The following is a 22,426-nucleotide window of genomic DNA, read 5'->3' as shown; positions in this document are numbered from 1 at the left end:
TAAAAAATGAGTCGTTAGTGTGAATCTCCAGTACGTTACTTACAATCTTTATCAAGAAATCAAATTAAAAGAGATGAATTACTGTTGAAACATTTTTATACTTTCATAAGACGTTATAGTTACCAATGCTGGCTGAAACGGCCATAGCTCTGTTGAGTTTTAAGAATACTTCAATGGAGTAAGAACTAAAAATACAGTCATTACCATTAAATTTTTGGTTTATATTATTTTGAATCATGAATTTGTTCTGAAGCAGTTTATACGCAATTATATAAGATTTCTTTACACGGTAGTAGGTTGAAAGTATGTGTTTACTAAAGAAAAGTTTTGAAAATAAGTGAAACATTTTTTAAAATTACATATTATAGTTTTAAAAAAACTTTGAAATGTTTCAGTTAACAGGCTTCAATTTTTTTTTTACTTAAATAAAGAGTAACAAGGTACATAAAAATATTAGAAATCAATCTAATTTATATCGATGGGTAAGTATTAATGTGAGTAATTAAATGTATCGATATTTTCCCATTTAGTACCAGGTTCCCAAGGCAACTCGAGTTTTTTCAGTTAAAACTACGATTTGTAAAAAAATTGTTATACCTAGCAATTAAAAAAAGTGCCACCTTGGCCAGGATTTGAACCCGGAACTCTTTTTTTGCCGGGAAAGTGCGTTGCCAATTTCGCCATCGAGGTCTCGGTGACTTCTCTTCTCAATGGCTACATTTTAATAATGTCGGCTATTTTGCATTAAATGCCTGCTCATATGGTATACAAGAATATTAGAAATTAATCTAATTTTTATTGATGGGTACATATTAATTTAAGTAATTGAATTTATTGACATTTTACTTTTTTTAATTGCTACGATTGACAATTTTTCTTCAAATCGTAGTTTTAACTGAAAAAAATCGAGTTTCCTTCGTAATCTCGTACTTGATGGGCAAATGTTAATAAATTCAATTACTTAGAGAGAATAACAAGGTTTTTTACAATATTCTATAAAATTATTTGTAGAAAATTTTACGGTAGTTGGACCTCGTGTTTATAAATTGAGATTTAAATAAATTGAGCACTTATAAATTTGAAGTAAACAGTTAAAAAAGTGATTTGGATCTAAGAAGAAGAATAATAAGTTGCTTGTAATTGCAATGATTCTCTTTCTTTTGGAAAAAATCGTGCACACACGTGCACATGTGTTGTAGTTATTATGTATGTCTATACACATATTTCTCATCTAATTGGCAAAAAACTTATCAACGTCCAATTAATCACAATCCTAATTATTAAATACAAACGATGATTTGCTAAACATACTTTAAAGAATGAAGGACCCTAGATAAGAAGCAGACCTTAATTAGTGAAACTATATAGTTTTTTTTTATGTATGCTACATGAAAGTGCGACAATACATATGATAACAGTGTTGGCCTGTAGATAATATTTCCACTGTGATGAACGTAGCTATGGATCAAGACAAAAATACATTTAATGTGTTACCTTCAATGTCATCCCTTTTTCTCCTCCCTAGATATCATTTGTACACGTGATAATAATCGTCTGCTTGTATACAAGTGTTTAGGAATAATTTTAAAGGAGCGATGTTATTGAGTTTTCGATTAGGTAGTTCAGCACTCAATGCATGAATGACTGCTAGTGTGCAGGTGATAAGTAGTTGATAAAATAGAATAGAGTACTCTGAGGTCATCATGGTAATAAATAAGGTAGAGAAAAGAAGCTTAAGAATTTCTTTGATAATCAAGGTATCAGGTGATTCTCGAAAGTAGTTAGAGCCACATATTGCTTATCACCATGGATCTCTTACTTCCAAATCAAGTAAGTGAAATCATAGCTTTGGTTGCAAAGCTTATAAACTTATATAAAGGGTGTATTCAAGTAAAAGAATGCTAAGTTCCTAGTTGATTGCGGAAGCAGATTATTCCCAAAAAGTGGATTAAAAATTAAAAACTGATCAAACTCATTTTAGTCGTTAAAAGTACTTTATGGTTGAAATTAACATTGAAAGTGAAAGTGCAAAGAACATACCCCTTGAATTTTACAATTTAACTCAATAGAACTCAACGACTAGTTGATATTTTAGTGTGAAAATTTAATGGCACACCTTGGAACTATTCCTAAAATAAAGGAATTGTTATAAATTACCTTTAATTATTTCAGTATTTGTATAAAACACTTTTTAAAATAAATTAATGTAAGAGTTAAGGTCTTCAACACAAGGTCTTACGGGAGTTAACCATGCCAAGATTTGAAAAAAATGTTCATATATTGTTGATTTTATATTTGGTAAGAAAATTTTTGAAGAATGTTAAGGAACATTCTAAAGTACATCAATGTAAAATGTTAAAAATTTATGGAGTTCACGGGCTGCGCATAAAGGTACGCAGTAAGTGAGGGGTACTGCACCTTCCTTGATCTTGTTCGAGGATATTACTTTGTAGAAAAGGAAAGTAGTGTTGATTTGTTGATTGAAAAATCACTCGATAAACAATGATTAAAATATTTACAGTTATTTCTGAAAAAGCAGGTAATCACGTCTTGAAATTCCTAACTAGTACTCAATTCGTAACAAATCAAAGTTTTATCACATACGATCGCTTTTGTGAATGCACGCTCTCAATCTCTCAAAAGAATTACTTCTAGCATTCTTCTCCAAAGATTTCGAGTTTATATTTATAATTTCACATAATATTAATATCACTGTGTAACAGTACTGATTCTGCAAACCAAAAATCTAAGCGTGTATATAATTTGTGTTGGAGTCACCAAGGCTGCGAGCTACTGGTCTTGTTTACGTCCTGCTACCGTCAAGCAGAAACTCAGTAGTTTATATATTTCTATATGTATGGTAGTACTAGGCTGACTTTTTCGATCGCTTATCAAAACAAAACAATGCATTGCATGCATTAACCGTCTTTCTCGTTCATTTCATTAACGGCTGTTAGCTCGCGAGGATATCTGTGGATTAATTATTTCTTTTTTTGGCAGTATTAAGGTGAGATTTTGCTTTTATCATGTCGATAAATATGCATAATCGAACTGGATGCGTGTGAGAGCGTGATTTTGCAGAAGCTTCGCATTCTAAGCCGTGCCAAAAACTAAGGTGGTTCAATCCTGATTGGCTACGCGACGAACAATTTTAAGATGGTTTTGAATCAACTGATGTTGATGATAAAGTAAAGTGCTTATCATGTAAAATGTTGATAAGTGCAAGCAATAGAAATGATTTAAATAAAAGCACCAGACCGATAAGGAGAAAAACTACAGTGTCTGAAGCATTAGAGTTAGTTGTAGCACTCTCTCCTGACATTTTAAAGCACCTTTTTTTTGCAGAGATCAGTCGTTGCAGTGACCTAAACTGGGGAGATTGGTTCATTATGCTTGCCTGTTTGATACTGTCCCGTTTGCTTAAGTTTATTTTTCTTCCATAGCTATTAGGTTAACCCAGTGCAGACCTCGGAGGTGGTCAGTAATTCCTGATTAAATGCTTCGATTCAAAGGAATAATATAGGATCGTCGTTGGCCGGGGTTCCCAGCCTTGCAACGAACAACTCCACTCGTGACGTCTGTCAGTGAATGATTGAGTTGATCTAATACTGGCCAGCGTCATACAGTCTTTTAGTAGGTGAATCGTTATTGGAAAAAGTTATAAATATATGTCTGTTGGCAAAGTAGTTAAATGGTACATGACTCTTAAAACCACCGTTGAGGTCGATGGTTAATTAGGGAACATCAATACCTATGATGCCCCTAAAAAAGGCCAGTGGTGATACTTCCACCTATTCCTTGTTATTATTCTGAATGATGATGAGCTAGTTGTCAGTAGCTTGATGCGATCAAAATAAATATAATTTTGCCTCACCCTTTAAAAGTGAGGGAGGGTAATGAGTTGCTGAATGAATGCAGGAGGAATGCAAAAAATGTGTGGTGGTTAAAGAAAAAGGGAGAGACGAAACAAATTGGCTTTTTTTTTTTTTTAAGGAGGCAACACGTCTGTAAAAGTTAGCACACCACATTTATTATGCTGCTTTTCAACTATCTACGGAATTTATATTTTTCCTGCATTCATTTTGCAAATTATATCTTAACTTTGCAGTTGCTCAAAAAAATAAGAAAATCTGATGTCATATAATATTAGTCGAGCTCCTACATGTACAGTGAAAACAACGCTGACCGCAAGGTTTTGCATAGGCTAAGAATTGACAATTCTGTTAAAGTCTTCCTAATACCCTTATGTTGATTGAGCAGTAAAATATTTTTTCAAAATTATCTTCAAACAAACTTAGCAGACCACTTTGGTTTATAATAGAAATATTCCAACGCTTCAACTGCACTCTCATTGAACTATATCTTTGTACGTAATATTATTGTTGTATTATTATATTTAATATTATATTAATATAACTGTTATAAATAACATCATTTTTGTACTCTATAATTGATCAGTTATTATAATAAGTTCATAATTATTATTAGTTAATCATTATAGTAATAGGTAATTTTTATATTATCGTATCTTAGCTTCATGACATTGTAGTATTCTGTTAAGGTGCAAATGAAAGACGAGAAAAATCTAAATTCTGCAAAAATTTCTCCAATTTAAAATTTATGGTCCACAAGTATAAGTTTGAACTTGAAAACTGAAAAATATTTTATTTACTGACTGTAAGGGAGACCTGGCTACTTGTGGCCTCTGAGGTAAACTGGTTATCTATTATTTTTAATTCTCGTCTCTAAGTATGTAACACGTATCATAACAATATATACTGAATCTGATGAGGTTGGCATGAAGTCCATCAAAACGTTGCTCATATAAACATCTGACATTTTGAAGTTTCTATTCTCACTCCTTGATTAGCTCTTAACTGATCGTGAGCTTATGCACTAATTCTTAAGTTATAACCAAAATAATTGAGAGCAAAATTACATGTTAAACAATCAACATAATATTTTCAATTTTTTTATTAATATCATCATTAATCTTACTTATTTTATTTCGAAATATTTCTAGATACATGGCAGCAAAAAAAAAAACATGTAATTGAAACATTTTAGATTTATATGATCTTACAACTATAAGATTTAAACGAACCTATATTTCATCTGATTCCTCTGAATTTTTTTTTTTGTTTGATTTAGGGGGGAGGAGAAAGTCTTCATAGACACCCTAGAACTAAAAGTGTACATAAGGACTTATGAATTTACTCTTATCGAAAGTAGAAACTTAAACTATGAATCTCCTATTTATACCTTCCCAAGTTACAATTACAAATGGTCCTCATAACCTTGCTCAAAGAGAGTTCTATGCACGTTCTTCTTCTTCTTACACGATCCGGGTCATGCTGCACTGCTTTGATTTGATCTCCTTTTATCTTAAATTCGCATACAAAAAAAGGGTTCCGTTGCAATTGGTTAGGTGGGTACCAGCCACTCCTGTGTAAGAGAACAACTTACGACAGTAAAACTGAAAGGTTAAAGACCTCTACAGAAATTTTTCGTTTATTTACATCAAAACATCGCTATCGAATAAACTAGAGATTAATGAGTGCCATCCGATACAACACCCTGCTTTGTTCTCAGCTCATTTACACACTGCGTGACACTCACAAAAATCTCTGACCTGGCACAACTCTCTCTCTCTCTCTCTCTCTCCCTCTCTCTTTGTGATTTTTTCGCTAAATAGCTCTCTCAAACTTTTTCAGATACATCTCCCATGATCCCTTGAATTTTTTCTCTCTTAGCTTTGGCCTTGTAATCTACTCTCATTATCTCTCTCTTCTTTTAACACATCTTCTGGGATATGACTTATGGCGTGCTAAACATCGCGCAACTTTATCTTAGACAGGCCATTTTCTAGCTCCCTTGGTTTTTCACTTCGACTCTGACTTTCCCGCTCCTGGTTCTCTTTTTCCTCTAGGCCCTACGTTGACATTAGACTGCTCACGTACTGAGAATACTTTCTGAAATGTAGATAGTAAAATCATAAGCCTAAAGGTGACGATGAAGCCTGATGAAGGTAACTGCTGGGTAAAATGTTGTTGCGAGTTTAGAGTGTGGGGCCCACTGACGCTAGTTACATGACAATCGTACATGTACAATGATATATAATAGTCCAACTTAATTATGTCAATTATATGCTTCAATCACTATACATTTTACATCTTGCACTACATCTGTATATGTATTCTAACACTTATCTTTGACTACGCGTTTTATACACTCATGACTTCTCTCTTAATAATATACTTAAAACTAGATCCCGAAAGTACCTTGTTGAACTCTTCTAATTTAATACTAGATCTTGCAATGCCATTACACTTCGTTATGCCCATGCCCTTGAGCTGTAAGTATCAACTGTCACTTTTGACGTCTGTAACAACTCTTTCACTATTAAAGCTGCTTAAAGGTTAATATACCATACCTTTTTATTTACGCAACTTGCAACCGTACCACTTACTAGGGTGAAGAGCTAACTCTTAAAAATTATTCAACATATGACTACCACTTAAGCTGTTAATAAATAACATCTTGTCCAAATCCTTTCTTTTAATGTCTAAATTTTATTTTACCAGCTAGTTATACTTTGACATCTACTATGGTAATTATTTATTAGTATTTTACTACACTTTTTTTATTTTAATAATTATTGATTTAATTCATTATTCACTAGTTTGCACTTGATATCATAAGCAAATACTATGTGATAGGATGTGCTCCTTAAAAACTATGTAAGCAATCTGAATCAGCTTTGTTCAATGTGGGGCTTCAGGCTACTACATATTTTTGGTCCCTAGCTTAATGAAGCTACTCTCTCTTTTTCTCTTCTTTCATCTTGGCTATCAGGGTCATCGTATACTTAGTTCCTACTTCTCTTTCAGTTACATAAGAAACTAATTTGATAAAGTACGTACACGAAGGTGTTAAAAATAAAGCTACGTACACTCTAATCGACCCGAATCCTGGAAGAAAGAGGCTCAAAGGAGAAAGAGTGGCTTCGCCACGAGAAAAAGAAAAACAAAATTCAAAACAACATTTTTTAAGGTACAATATACAATTTAACATTAGAGGTACAATAAAAATTTAAGTTATGATGTGTAACTATAGCAAAAAGACCGCTGGCAAGGGCTGGAATGAGATGCAGCTGTATTTTTTAATTGAAAATGAGCTTGGAGATGCCTCTAGCAATTCTCAATCAGAGAAATTGATAATTTCAAGAATTTCTCTCAGAAAAAATTTACAATCATTGTGAATACTGATACTGAAAAAAATTATAAATAGAAGCCTTAACGTTACAGTCGTACTTTTACTGATGAGCATGAAAAAGCTTTAGCATGATATATTGACAAAATGGAAGATGAATTTATAAGCTTAGTATCAAATGATGTAAGTAAACTAGCGTTTAGTTTTACTATAAGATTTGGTATTCCTTATATGTTGAAAAGTTAAATTAGCAGGCAAATTACATTCATCCATTTTTTTTGTAATATTTTAAAATCTCCTATGATATTCAGAACTTGATAGCAAAGACTAGTTTGTAGGTTTTTTAAAGAGGCATACTGACTTTTGTCGTAAAGCACAATGCACTGTTGCTGCTAGGACTTATGATTTTAGTCATTTTAGTCAACAGGCTCTGAAATATTATTTTAAATAATTTGAATTCTTCTCTAATAGTTTTCTCATTCCGCAATGTGATCTCCATGAAAGAAAAAAGAAAACGCAATGTAGTATACTTGCCATTCGATGATAAAAATGTTGAAATCCAGGAAGATATTGTCACCAATACATGCATAAAATTAGACAATGACACACCAACTGAATAGTTAGAACCACCTAGCATATCTGATCATGATTTTGAAGAGGAAGTGACCTTCAGGTGATCATCACGTCCAATACAGAGACCCAAAAGACTAGAAGAATTTTGAGTTCATAACGTTTTTAAAGAATTAACAGAGCCAATCTCAGTCACCGAGGTGGCGTCATGTGCAGAGCGAGAGCAATAGTTAGAGGCGTTGCATCAGGAGTCCAATCCGATAGTAAACAACGGTACCTGGGAATTGTGCAACCTGCCCCCTGGGAAAAATTTAATAGGATCAAAGTGGGTGTTCAAGAACAGGGTAAATTTAGATGGAATCTTTAAATACAAGGGTAGATTAGTAGCAAAAGGACATAGCCAAACTCAAGGTGTAAACTACGAGGACACATTTTCTCCTATTGTGAGGTTTACATCTAGGTTTACATCTCTACGACGCGACGACTCTTTGCATACGCCGCTCAACAAGGCCTGAAAGTATTTCATTACGCCGTGAAAGCAGCCTTCCTGCATAGAGATCTAAGTGAGGAAGTCTATCTGAAGCAGCCGGAAGGTTTTGTGGATATAAGTCAACCAAGAAAGGTGTGTAAGCTGAGAAAAGCTCTTTAGGGCTTGAAGCAGGGAAGCAGATAGTCTACTAAGCTTATGTATATGACCCACTAGTAATCCTCCTGGTTATAAGGAGGCAACAACGTTCAAGTCAAACCTCTATGAATGAACTGGATGGACTCTATTAGATGACCTTACATGACATACTAATTAATCTCCATGAACTCTCTACCTTTCTCCTTCCAACCCCCTCAACTAAGTAGTTCAAGCACGCATTGCTCTTGAGCAACCGATCGGGCCCTAGCAACCATGACTACTCCTTAAATATTTGGCCAAACAACACGGGAAGTTTTACAAATTGAAAAAAACAACCTTTCGTATATACATTGTAATTAGCTCAACACGTTAATTAAAACGTTAAAGTTTAAAATAACTTATTTTAAGATTTGTAATACTAGTTGTACAAATTTAAGATCTTGTTTCGTAAGATCGAAAGAATTTTTTGTGTTTATGGCCTAAACCATTAACGCTTTGCACATACCTAAGGGATACTTAAGGGCTTCGCAACAGATTTGCTCTTAACCAGCTAATAAAAATTACACGATAGGATGCAAATCAGTAGCTAAGTAATTTAAGGTTTGAAATCACAACATTAATTTTATTTACTTCTTAAGCTTACTTTTGAATGCTCGCAATAATACAGAATAAGACTGACTGGGAAGTTGTACAAATTAAATGATATTTTAAAATTTTGAAATGTTTAGCTTTTAAAATAAAAAATAAGACATTCTGATGTAATATGTGGCTTATTAACGTATTGCAATAATTGTAGATTTACGGTAGTAGTAAAAGCTTGACTATTTTTTGTTGATATTATTACTCCTTTAATTTTTTACTTTTTATTTAAAAATTTATTTTTCTCGTAATTATTTTATTTAAGATAGTTATTATAATCAAATTATTTTTCATGAAGAACGATTCTATGATGTAACAACAAACTTGACTGATTTAAATTAATTTCATTCGATTTTTAATTTTTAATTTTTTGAACACTTTTTAACTAGTATAATTAGAAATAGTAAATGTGATTTACAAGGCATTTGGAATTATTGAGCTTGCAATATAAAAGTAACCTTACTGTATTACGTACTATTATATTACTTAATTCGATTTTTAGTCATTATTATTAAAGTTAAAATAAAGTTTCTATAGACATTTTACTATTTTAACGGAAATTCGTTAAAGCAACCCATCATGATGAAAACTGAACGTACAGGCTCATGCAATAGTTCATTGATCGTTTTTTTTTCTTCGTACTCATCAACTATATAAAAATTTAAGTTGTATTGGCGTAACACGTTTTTGCGTTGTGTTAATGAAATATTAAAATAATCAGTACACTTTGTTTTTTTTGTTGTTAAAAAGATTACACATTAAAAAAAAACAAATTTTCGTTACTATAAAAAAGTTATTTTTCTCTGTTCACTGCATCTAAAATTACTGCAACTGTAGTTTCTTACACAAATTTTTGCAAAAAATAATTTAAAAAGTTGCGTCAGATTTGTTATTTTGCTAGTAATTTTTTTTTTGAAGGTCAATTTTTGAATGGTACATAAATATTAGTTCTGCCGCAAATGGTACTTTTCTAAGAAAACGTTTTATTCTTTATTTATGCATGTTGTTTGCAACTAGTGTTTAATATGGATTACATGGCACTTTGTTAATACCAACAAAGCTTTTTACAAGAATAAAATATGATAGAAATATTTTAAATCTCTACGAATCATGAGGTTTCTCTAATTTTTCGACTACCCTTGGACTTCAGCTCTTGGTCTACAACTTATTACAACTGCACGGCCAGCGACCGCTTCTTATCTATCCCGCTTATTCATCTCTTTTGTTGCAAAAATAAAATTTTGTTAAATAAATCTGACTTTCTTCACGTACCATATAGTCGTATACAGGGACAAAAGAATATTTTCAAACCAAACTATTTGCCAAATAAAACTACCACTTTATATAAGTTTCTAGACTGAACATAAAATAATTTCTCAATAGATAACAAAATTAAATAGACAAGTAAAGAAGTATAAGTAATGTGGACATACAAATTTTGTTTTATATTAAAAAGTGTAAATCTTCTTGACTGGAACAACTTGAAAATTCATTTACTTTAATGTACCAGGTTATGGAGCATTCTAGTATAGAGCTAATAGTATTGTAACATGAGAATCTTACATTGATTTTTTTTAAATTGTGAAATTATTCAAAATGTTAACAAGTATTAAAAAATGTTAACATTTATTACAAAGGAGTTAATGAATAGTTAAGACCAGGAGTATCAGGTGCGTGACAGAAATACATAATGATTAAAAATAATTCTTCAGACTATTCTGATACTTTTTAAGAATTGTATCAAATATTTGTTAAGGATTTATATCATAGTTTTTTAAATACATGGCCAGTTGGCAATGGTGTCAGAAAACTTCATAGTAAATATTTATGTACTACTAGGGTTGTACCCTTCTATTCGTTCCACGCCTCAACTCCCACAAAAAACAAAAAAGTAAAATTTAATGTCAAATTTAATGTTTTAGCTACAAAGTTAATTAATTATGATTTACAAATCAATGATATATTTTAAGAAGCTAGAACTATTATGTTACCTCATGAATTGGAAAGTTTTTCGTTTCGTTAATATATTCAGAAAACATTTGAGATGACACAATTTGGAAAAAATATAAAGATCATTTGTCTGAGCTTTCTTTCCATTGGTAAAAATTTGGCATGAACTGGTATCGCATCAATGGTCTTTCCTAAAGAAATGACCAGTCACAAAACTTTCATTTATCTTTAGATTGGTAGAATGTTAAAAGCCTAGTTTTCTCATGGGAATCAGAAAGAAGAAAGTTAGAACAAGTCACTTTAACAATTTGAGATGAGGCTTCAATAATCTCAAAAAAAGCATTAGAAATAGTCAACAAAGGTTTGCGTAGTTTGTGTAATACAGACGTACACTTTAACAACAAATTAATAATTTAAGGTGGAGATTTCCGTCAAATTTGGCTGCTTTTGAAAAACAGTAACATAAGTATGATAATATCCGAAAGTACTAAATCATTGTTTCTTTTTTTCTTTTTGTTAATAACTATTTGAAAGACAATATAATATTACAAGCCATATTTTGATACGTAAAACAAATAAAATAAAAATTTGTTCTGAATGTGAAATCTTTTTCAATGAATGATACTCTGAAGCAGCATTAAGATGAAATGCATAAAAAATTAAATATTTTTAGGATAATAAAAATAAATTAATCCTACAACAAAGTTTGTTATAATGACAATTTGTTTTTAAGACTTACTTTTTGATCTAGATTGTAAAAGAAAAATATGATCAAAAAACCATGATTTAGTACTTTCGGATATTATCATACGTACATTACTGTTTTTCAAAAGCAGCAAAATTTGACAGGAATCCCTACCTTAAATTATTAATTTGTTGTTAAAGTGCCCGTCTGTATTACACAAATTACGCAAACCTTTGTCAACTATTTCTAATGCTTTTTTTGATATTATTGAAGCCTCATCCCAAATTGTTAAAGTGACTTGTTCTAACTTTTTCTTTCCGATTCCCATGAGAAAACTAAGCTTTCAACATTATACTAATCTAAAGATAAATGAAAGTTTTGTGACTGGTCATTTCTTTAGGAAAGACAATTGATGCGATACCAGTTCATGCCAAATTTTTACCAATGGAAAGAAAGCTGAGACAAATGATCTTTATATTTTTTCCAAATTGTGTCATCTCAAATGTTTTCTGAATATATTAACGAAACGAAAAACTTTCCAATTCATGAGGTAACATAATAGTACTAGCATCTTAAAATATAGTAAAATTTGGTGAATTATAATTCATTAATTTTGTAAATAAAAAACTAAATTTAAAACTGAATTTTGTTTTTTGTTTCTTTTTAGGGCTAACGCATGGAACGTGCAGGAGGGCAAAAGCCCCACTGATATACAAATATTTAGTATAAAGTATTTGAGCACTTCTGCCAACTGGCCATGTATTGAAAAAGTTTTGTTATAAATCCTTAATGTGCTTCAAATATTTTATACAATTTAAACAAAGTGTTAGTACTTGGATTAATTAGATCATGTAACTAAACAATAACAATAAATTTCTTTACGAAATTGTTTTTATGGTTCCTATAAATACGTTATTATAAGTGGTTGTGTGGGTAATGCAGAGTTGAGTTACATCATGATTTTTGCGTAAGAAATTCTGGAATTTTTCAAGAAGTATCTTAATTTCAAGAATGTTCTCTGTAGCTTTCTAATTGTATCAATAGGTACTAACGGTATAAGAAATTTTATTTTCTTTTATTTAATTATTCTTAGTGTCTACTTATTCAAACATCACATATCAAAATTCAGGAGTATTGGCAATGCAGTGTTTTATTTATTTTAAGTCATTTAAAATGCTGAAACAAAAGAAGAATAAGTTTTGGATTTAAAAAAAAGTACCATAGCAGTTCTCATACTTGGTGGTGTATGTTACCAATGACGTGGTTAGATAAAAAAGAATCTTTTTTTCGTTTTCTTGGCGATTGTTACACTTTGTTTCTAAATTTGAACTCTAAGTATGAATTTGTATGCAAGTTACTAAATTTTAAGAAATGGCAAAAATTGATAGTTTTTTGCTATTTTAGAGAAAATGGCTTTGATTGGAACGTAACGATTGGAGCTTAACGAGGTTTATTCTTTTTGTCTTAGAATTGTGCAACTTTTTTGTATTTAACTTTTTTTGGTACAATTTTTAGTTGTTTTTCAAGGCGCAAAAAATCTGTTTTGCAAACTTCTACCATTTTTGGGGGACTTTGCTGAACTTTTTAGGTGTTAACAAGCAATTTGTTATAAACACAAAAAACTAGCGACAGTAATTTTTTCATGCTACTGTTAATTTTTTGAAATTTCAATGGATTTACAGCTAATTTTATTCTACTATCCTCTTCAGTTAAGCCAGTACTCTCTGCTGAAGCATCGGATCCAGGAAAGATAGTATTCCCAAAGAACCCCCATGTTCTAGGGACTACTTCTCGCCGGTGAGGTTGACGATCTTTGCCTGGTGCCTGGCAAACGATCCACTAATCCCTACATATAGCCCTATTACTGTTTTATATTTACCCAGGCTTAAAGACCAGTGAGGCAAGAAAAAAACCCTTGAATTACTCTGAAGCAGAATTTCACGGAAAAACTTGCCCCGAAGCAGCTGGGGTTGCATACGAACTTTTTTTGGGTGAAAACAGTTATTGAAAAAGTTTGCACTTATCGGGAATCGAAACCACGACTCCTATAATGGTGCTACATCAGCACCAAGCAAGCTTACCACTGAGCCAGCACTGATTTTTACCATAGCTCTAGTTGGTACACATAGAAATACTATGTGCAGCTAAAGGTTGGGACGAACGAAGCAACGCCTGCGTACGAGTACGCCTCGTAAATAGTGGCTACTAATGCAAACATAACTTATTGATGCATTATACTTAAGAAAAGTATTTTATTGTAAGTTTTTCGTATTTATTATTTAGATGTTATTTAATTATAATGTGCCAACAATTGTTGCACTTAATGCCTGACATTTTATCACTATCTTTGATTTATTTTTTATTTCTTGTAGGGCACAAAGTTGATAAAAAAACTTTTGGGGTAACCGTTCACCAGTTTAATCCAGTAGATGTCACATTTATAACGTTACTACCATCTGCTCCCAGAGTAAATTTGCATTTGTTTGATGTTTTCAGTAACTGCCAAGTAAGTTAGGGATCACGTGATCATAGCAGATGATCAAAGAAGGCAGTCATCAGCAGAATTTTTTTATTTCAAGTGATGACGACTTTACTCGAGAAATCCGCTACTTGTCATCCAAACAATTTTTCAGTAAATCAGTGTTAGGAACTGTATACTTTGATTTTAGCCATGGTCATGTGTTCACTGATTTATTGGAGATACCAAACAAATATATCCTAAATAAAGAAGGAGCGAATTGATAACCATTTGAAGATAGTTAAAAGTCTTAATAGTTTTCTGCTACAACAGAGTAATTTTTAAAGGGATACATTAGTAAAACAAGAATTTTGTAAGAATATACTTAAAACAACATTTGATGGAAAGGTTGATGGAAAAAGAGATTGGTCACTGACAATATTTAATGAGTTATTTAATACAAAGATATATAAAATTCCTTTGTTATAAAGACTGCAGCTTGTGTGTAAAAGCTGAAGCATAGTTCTAAGACATTACGCACCAAATAATCAGCTTTAAAAAAACTATGGATGGTTAATAAAATTTTTAATTACTTTGATTACTGGCCTAAGAACATCTTAGAAATACATTTTATATAATTTTGTTTTGTCTTGAAAAAGTGAAAGTATGCGTCATATTTTTTATATGAAGTTGAAGAGAAAAACTAGTTCTAATTGTCAATTAAACTTATAGAATCATGGTAACGGCGATAGAGATGAGATGGTAAAAGCCACTTCTTATTGTTAGCTACATTTAATTAAATAGTACATAAAAGTAAAATATAGTCGCATGGCTGTACGTTCCGGAAGTCAAAAAATAGTTCATGTTAACGCACAGCATTGATCTTGATTTAACAAAAAACGAATAATTTTAACAAATTATCTCCTTACCTTGTGAAGAAGTAGAATCTGATAAAGACTGCAAGTGCGAAGAGTGAATTTCAGCCGTTGATGAAACAGATCTGTTAGGTACAGACGTTTGCAAAGAAGTACCAGAATATTCATGTAAATGTCCTCCATGCACTATTGAATGGGAATGTGGATAAGCAGATATTGTTGAAGTTGGCAATGCATAAGAAGCAACAGCAGCAACTGTAGCTGCTGAAGCCGCATAAGGTAAAGTATTTATGTATCCATTAGATGCAGATTGTTTTCGTAACCGAGCACGCCTATTGCTAAACCAAACTTGAATACGCGCTTCTGTCAGTTTTGTACGCTGAGCAAGTTCTTCTCGAGTATATATGTCTGGATATTGCGTTCTTTCAAATGCTCGTTCCAGTTCATCTAGTTGATGAGCTGTAAATGTTGTGCGACTTCGACGTTGCTTACGTCTCAAAGGTATGCCTGGTTCACTGTCGCAGTCAGAACCTGAACATACTTTTCCTAGGATAGTACAAATAATTAGATTTTAACATTTTCACCCTCAATATTCAATAAAATGTTTAACATTTACAGTTCATCCTGCTAATGGTAATAAATTTAATCATAAGGTATTATTTTTTTGTAAATTACAGAATAAAGTCATTATTACTTTAAAAATGGATGATAATATTGTCTATTTCATAATTTTCTTTACTTTTTCGTGTGAGAAACTATTTTTTTTTTTTTTGCATATAAATCTTTAAATGACTAAAATGTACTCAAAAAAAAGAATAATGTCGTATTGACTACGTATTATTTCTTACAAAGAAAAGTGCTGGTTTCATTCATAGTATATAAAGGACTAGTTTTAAAATAATAGTCTACATTTTCCGACAATGAAGTACATTTTTTTGCTTGAGTAGTAGTGTTTTCATACGAAGAATATAATTAACCACCTCTGAGACGTTAGTTGCATTACATACTTGATAACGAAGTTATCCAGATCTACTAGGCTAATAAGTTTTCAATCTATATTACTAATTATTTGGTATGTTTTATCAAACATATAAGGGAAAAGTAATAAATAACGTAATAAATAACGCAAGTAATATAACAGTTGGGAAAATAATTGTCGCAGTCGTAGCTTGAGATTCAATTCCTACTTTGACTGTTTTTTCTTCTTAAGAATATAAGATTACTGTATTTTCTAGACTTCATTCAAAAGTGGTACGTGAGCGCTAAGTTAACTTAAATGATTTTGTATATAATGAAACGTGAAAGTTATGAAAACTTTTTATCTTATGTAAGGAATTCACAAACTTCAAAAATTCCTTTGTTAAAAAAGACTCAGCTATTTATTCTTTAAAACGTTATGTTTAAAAGCAGTTAGAAGAAACATTTTCTTACAATCTATAATCTATTTCCTGTATGGACTTATTTATAAATAGAATTATCTTGTTTATCACAAACACGAGTTATTTAACCATTACAGAGCCATGTATTGCAAAGCTTACTCCTGTAAGTTCAGTTATTTTAAAAACTTCTACAATCTCATTTGCATTGAATGATATGAAATTACGCAGAACTTTAAAAAAATACTACGTTTTATTTGCTTACAGATCGCCACCCTCGCCAGTTGCATTTTGTTGTAATATTATCATTCGCTTTAAAAGGTAAACCAAAATTTTTCAAAGTACACAGAGATATTTTTAAGTAGGTCTAAATAAATATTTATGTTTAAATAACTTAAAAATATAAGAAAGATTCTTTTACATCTACTTGCATACTTAAGAAACATTGATACGTTAGGCTACAAGTTTTTACTATTTTTTAACAGAATTTCATCTTGACAGTGTTTATTTTTTTGGAGAGTAACTTAACCTAAGTTTTGATCAAATAATTCAGAATGTTATTATCTTGTGCAATTTCCCTTTTTTACGGTACAGTCACGGGCAGTTGGTCAAAAATAAAGCACTATTTACTTTTTTAAGTAAAGCATATAAACAAGATCAAGTACACAGCTATGAAATCATGGCTGTCTGTCCATGGGTAAACGTGAATTCTAGTCTAAGTAAGTAACTGCTTATGCTACCAGATAATTTTAAACATGCTAATAAATATATGTACCTGTTTATAATTGTGTATAGATTTATTTTGTGCTTACTAAAATCCTTTAATCGTTTCGACATAAATAAAAAATTGAGTTTTACGTTGTGTTAAAGATAAGTGTATTACGACACAATGGACGAAAGTATGGCTTTTTTTTCAGGGTGTATAATTGCTTTAAGAGCCGAAGTCAAGGGAGGCAGACACCTAGAAGTCAACTGTTCTACACGTGTGATAAAAGTTTTGAGTAATTTCTCTAGCCTCATCATAAATAAAGAGCTTCTGTAGTAAAAGAAGTTGCAGATATTGTCATATAAGTATGGAACAGATATTGCCAGTATATTTAATTAATTAAAGTTTCCAACTTAACAGTGAGTAGCTCCACCAAAAAAGCAGAGCAGGGGCTTAAATCTAATAACTTAGGATCCGCGCAGCTTAACTAAATTCTGTGTAATTTTCCACACCATTCTTATTGTGTACCTTCACTGCATATTTATTCTCATATGTATGATAAATCTTTCATATATGAAAATCCCAAATAGTGTTTTGGCTTAATACAGCAACTTTGCGTAAATATTCTATGTTTTTGTTAGATAAAACTTTTTATTCACACATGCACTCACGCACACACATGCATACCCACATGTATATATAGTACAAGAATACATTTGAGATCTATAAAACCATATTTTGTCGTAGAAACCTTCAATTTAGTTTTCAAAATTAAGAAACAACTTAACGCTTGGCTGAAATCATATAATTGTGTTACATGTGCTAAAATAAATTTTTTCTAAGTACAAGCATTAATTTATATACACATCTTCATATTATTTCTATTTATACGATGTCTACATACTTTTATCATATTTTTAGTATGTATGTTATAGGAAAGTAACAGTAACTTATAAACATTCATTTACGAGTTAATTTATTTTAAAAAATTATATATTACTTTAAGATAATAAATTTAATTTACAATTTTAACAGGGACGTCACGTCTGATTAAAGTTAAATAATAAAACAAATTTTAAAATAAAATGTAACGCATGCATATGTAAGTGTGTGTGTGTGTGTGTATGTGTCAAGGTCCCTAGAGATTGGTAAGATGTCATTAAGACTTCCCCAATATGGAGTTAGGTGGACCAAGAGGTCTGTGTCCAAGTATCTACTTGGCGTAGCCCAGTACTGCTTCGTTTTCAACACCGTCAGGAAAAAGATGAAAAGAGAGACTAGAAATAACTTGTAATTCCTCGTGTAATAAAAAAATGTTACGTTTATTCAAGGCTGGTATTTAGTATGGTACTTCTACGAAGTGTCTTGCAGGACACGAGTAAGCTGACTGGCTATCAGTGCGGCAGCAAGTGAATGCTCTTCGGTGGGAGAGGGGCGATTTCCTTTACTCTACAGTCGGCTAGGACGAGGTCCCCACTTACTCCCCCCCTCCTCTAGTAAACGCCAAAAACGAGTATTTTTACAGAAGATAGGGTTCACAGGCATTTTAATACAAAATATATATGTACAAACATACAAACAGTTAGGTGATAGCTCTTACGTAGTTTTTGACGCCAGCTGATAGTCAATTGAACTAACACGAAAAATTAACACAATAAGAGCGCCGTAAAAAATTTTGATCGTTAAGAATTAGTATAGCATTGGATGTTGTAAGAGTACAAAATGTTGCATAAATTAACGCAGAATTAAATTGCACATGCAATTTACTATAACTTATGCTAATTTCGTTACAATGAAATATAAATTTAAGCTAAACAACCAAAAAAACTTTGACTAGTCTGTCCGTTATGCATTATAAACTTTTAATTTTTGATTAGACAAATACATGGCGATAGTCTACTGTATAAGTAAATCCCACTCACAATTACGGATTCTTAGGAACTTAAGTTTTCTAAAAAATAAATAAATCAGGTAACGCTAAGAGATCAAACGATTACTTTTACTTACCTGGAATTTTAAAATCTAATGTCTTTTTGCGTTGACACATCTTTAAAATTGGTATGGGCCTTGGAGGCTGAACGCAAGGAGTTGTAAGATCGAGAACAAGAGGCTGAAGATCTTCTGGGACAAAATGAGCGGGTTCGAGCTGCTCGGTAGAAACGACTTTAGGGCATTCTTTAGTATCGATTTTATAATTACGGTCAGATATACGTTCGATTACCTTGTGAGGGCCTGAGTACGCTTGTTCAAGAAATTTGGCTACTGGATTAAGGTAGTCTATCAGAGAATTTTAGAAAAATTAGAGTTAGGGCTGAAATGACTCATTTCAGGTGAGTCAGAAAATTTAAAATAACTGATGGAAAACGTATTAAAATATGGGTTGATCAACCAGCATCCAGACACGTCCACAATCAACTCGAAAAAATGCAAGATATCCACTCTTTAGATAGGACTAGGGACGTCAGCGCGATAAAATTTCATGGGAATTTGCGTTTGAGGGGAGTTTCCCAGGGGTGACTCCTCTGAGCAATTCCCTCTACACTTGAAGGCTTCAGCGCCTTATTTAGCGTCTGGGTAGCATAGTTTGCCCTGCTGGGGGTCTTGATTTTTATTATTATTATCTCGAGGATCAGTCGAGTTCCATGTGTAAGAGCGTGAACGATTTTGGTGAGGCAAAGAATTTTTACCCATCAGTTGAACTTGCCGATCTGTAAGTAAATCCATATGGTTAGAAAGTTTTTCAAAATATGTGAAAACCGCGTCGCTTATTCTAGAAATCTAAGGATTGCCAGCAGTGGCTTTGCACCAACTTGGATGGTAACGATCAAACCAGAAAGCAACGATGCACCTAACCATGATGAAGGTGGGAAAAACTTGCCATCTTTCCTCATTGTTGTATGTGGCTGCGATCTTTGTGTTTTTCTTTCGTTGCCTTAAGAGTTAAACACTTGTGCTTGCGAGATCTCTTCCTCTTGTCGGTGGAAATCGGGATCACCACTGCAGGGTTATGTGGACTAGGAGGTCCATGTCCAAGTATCTGCTTCACGGAGCAACCCCAGTACTGCTACGTGTTTAACACCATCAGGAGAAGGATAAAGGTAGGGACCAGAAATAACTTGTAACTGCTTGTGTAACAAAATAACGTTACATTTATTCAAGGCTGGTATTTGGTATGGTACGTCTACGAAGTGTCTTGTAAGACACGAGTAGGCTGAATGGCTATCGGTGCGGCAGCAAGTGAACGATCTCCAGCAAGAGAGGGGTGATTTCATCTACTCTATAATCTGCTAGGGCGAGGTCCCCTTACCAAAATGGTGTAAAACGCTGTGAGGGTAGTAGGGTGTCCAGAAAAAATCTGCGAGGAGCAATGGAGTTGCTGTGGAGGGCTTTGAAGAATCTATGAGAGACTTTGGGTGTGTTGCTCTCAAAGTGCTGCGTGGGGGTTGTATAAATGCCCCACACAAACATCTATGATGTGTATATATATACTAGTGGAACCTTAGCGTATTATTTTCTACATAAACTGATCAGTACAGTTTGATTTAAATCATAAACTAAACATTTTTTTTTTTTGTTATTGAAAGAAAACAAGATTTTTTTCACATAGTTAAACCATTTTTTCTTAATGTACATGAAATTAGGTACGAGGCACAATATTTTTATTATAAAACTCAAAAAACGCATAAGAAAATAACTTACAAAACCTAAAAAAAAAAAAAATAGTGTCGCAATAGATTTCAGAGAAATTATTTCTTGGGTTAGCGTTTTCAAAGAGGCTAGTGCCATAAAACATTCTTTTCGTTGTTATAATTTTTTGCCCATTTTCAGCAAATAAAGTTATAAAAATTAATTTAAAAAAGATTTTGATGTAAACAACGAATTTGTGGGCTTTTATGTTTAAATCAAATTCTCAAAACAGACGATAAATTTTGTTACTCGTTCAACGTAACAATTCCTAAAGTAGATGCTTTATAGCCATATGAAAATTGTGTAGAAATGGTATTTTACAATCAAATTTCTCATATATTGCTTATTTGACAAAACAATAACTAAAAAATATATTTAGAATTAAGAGTTAAATGTAAACAAGAAGACAAAACTTCAATCATAGATGGTCCTGGATAATTAGGCCAAAATATTTTTACATGAAACCTGAAATAATTATTTTATTTTTAGAGGAAAAAGAATGTATCCATAGCTTGGACTGCTATTGTATTCCTTTAAGTTCCATCAAAGTGGTCGAACTATAAACTTTTTATGAAGCTTTTTAATAAATAGTCAAACCATTTAAAAACGATTCATATTGAAAGAATACGTAAAAAGGTTTTTATACTTATACGAAAATTTTCTCAAGAAAATAGATTGATAGTGTAGGTGAAAGACTTATATTGAGTAGTCCTCGTTTCAAGGAAAAGTAATCGAAGCAAGATTATAAAAAAACTTATAGATAACCATTTCGTTGATTTTATTTTAGAATTTAATGTTAATGTTTGATTTGAGAACTAGCAAATTTGAAAAGTTATTGTTCCAAATAAAAAAATAAAAAATGAACCAAAATCTTTAAGATAAGCTATAACTCTCAAGCTAACTTAGAATATCTAAATATTCTATTATCAAAATAAACGATTATCTCTACCAAAAAAAAAAAAACGAGTAGTATGCAATTTCATTACATATATTTCTACTTGAAGATTCTTACTAACCATTTTTTTTCAATCTATATTATTTTTTAACAATTTGATTATACGGTTCTATTTTTTTCTCGAACGTATCAAAAGTTATAAGCAGAGGAAAAAATTACGAAATTAAAAAAATGACAAAAATGCATCTTCATTACCCGTTGCGTTATACGTAAAACAATTTTCTTTAGTCTTAACGTTTTTATAACAATGAAAAAATCTAAAGGTAAAGATAAAGAGTTGAACTCAATTAAAGTATTTTTATTATCTTATTTCAAAGAAAAAGATGATTTTTTTTTGTGGTAAACAGAGATACTAGCAAGGCTCACTGCGTAAAGCTTTTGTTCGCTTTTATACTGTTTTGAGAACCATGGCAGCAGTAAAACTTTTAATTTTTGCGTTATTAAACTTGGTATAATAGAAATTTAAAAAAATTAGGGTGAACCCAATTTAAATAGATCTTTGAGAATTAGAAATTAAAATATTGATAATTTTAACATTATTACATATTCAATCACGCGCACATTTAGAATATATATATACTTTAAAATACTACTTATGCTACCCGTGAAATTTGCATTCAACGTACTTTTATATTTGCTATGATCTTTGTATAAATACATGTACGAATTGTTCGTCATGTGATGCAGA

At 31.8% G+C, this 22,426-nt stretch overlaps 1 protein-coding gene across 1 annotated transcript in view; it reads right to left on the bottom strand.

Annotated features, from left to right (window-relative positions):
* The window catches only part of LOC106636721 (segmentation protein paired), a 226,295-nt gene that overhangs the window by 9,664 nt on the left and 194,205 nt on the right, over positions 1 to 22,426 (bottom strand). Inside the window, exon 4 of the mRNA XM_089592265.1 lies at positions 15,069 to 15,560. Within this exon, the coding sequence (XP_089448391.1) occupies positions 15,069 to 15,560 (492 nt within the window). The remainder of the gene's footprint in view (positions 1 to 15,068; positions 15,561 to 22,426) is intronic.

The sequence above is a fragment of the Copidosoma floridanum genome, unplaced genomic scaffold, assembly GCF_036245765.1.
Source record: "Copidosoma floridanum isolate Cflo_tuat_1 unplaced genomic scaffold, Cflo_Japanese_pri ptg000015l, whole genome shotgun sequence".
In the NCBI taxonomy this organism is placed as follows: domain Eukaryota; kingdom Metazoa; phylum Arthropoda; class Insecta; order Hymenoptera; family Encyrtidae; genus Copidosoma; species Copidosoma floridanum.
Note: the sequence above shows the minus strand (reverse complement) of the source record. Positions and strands in the feature narration are given on the sequence as shown.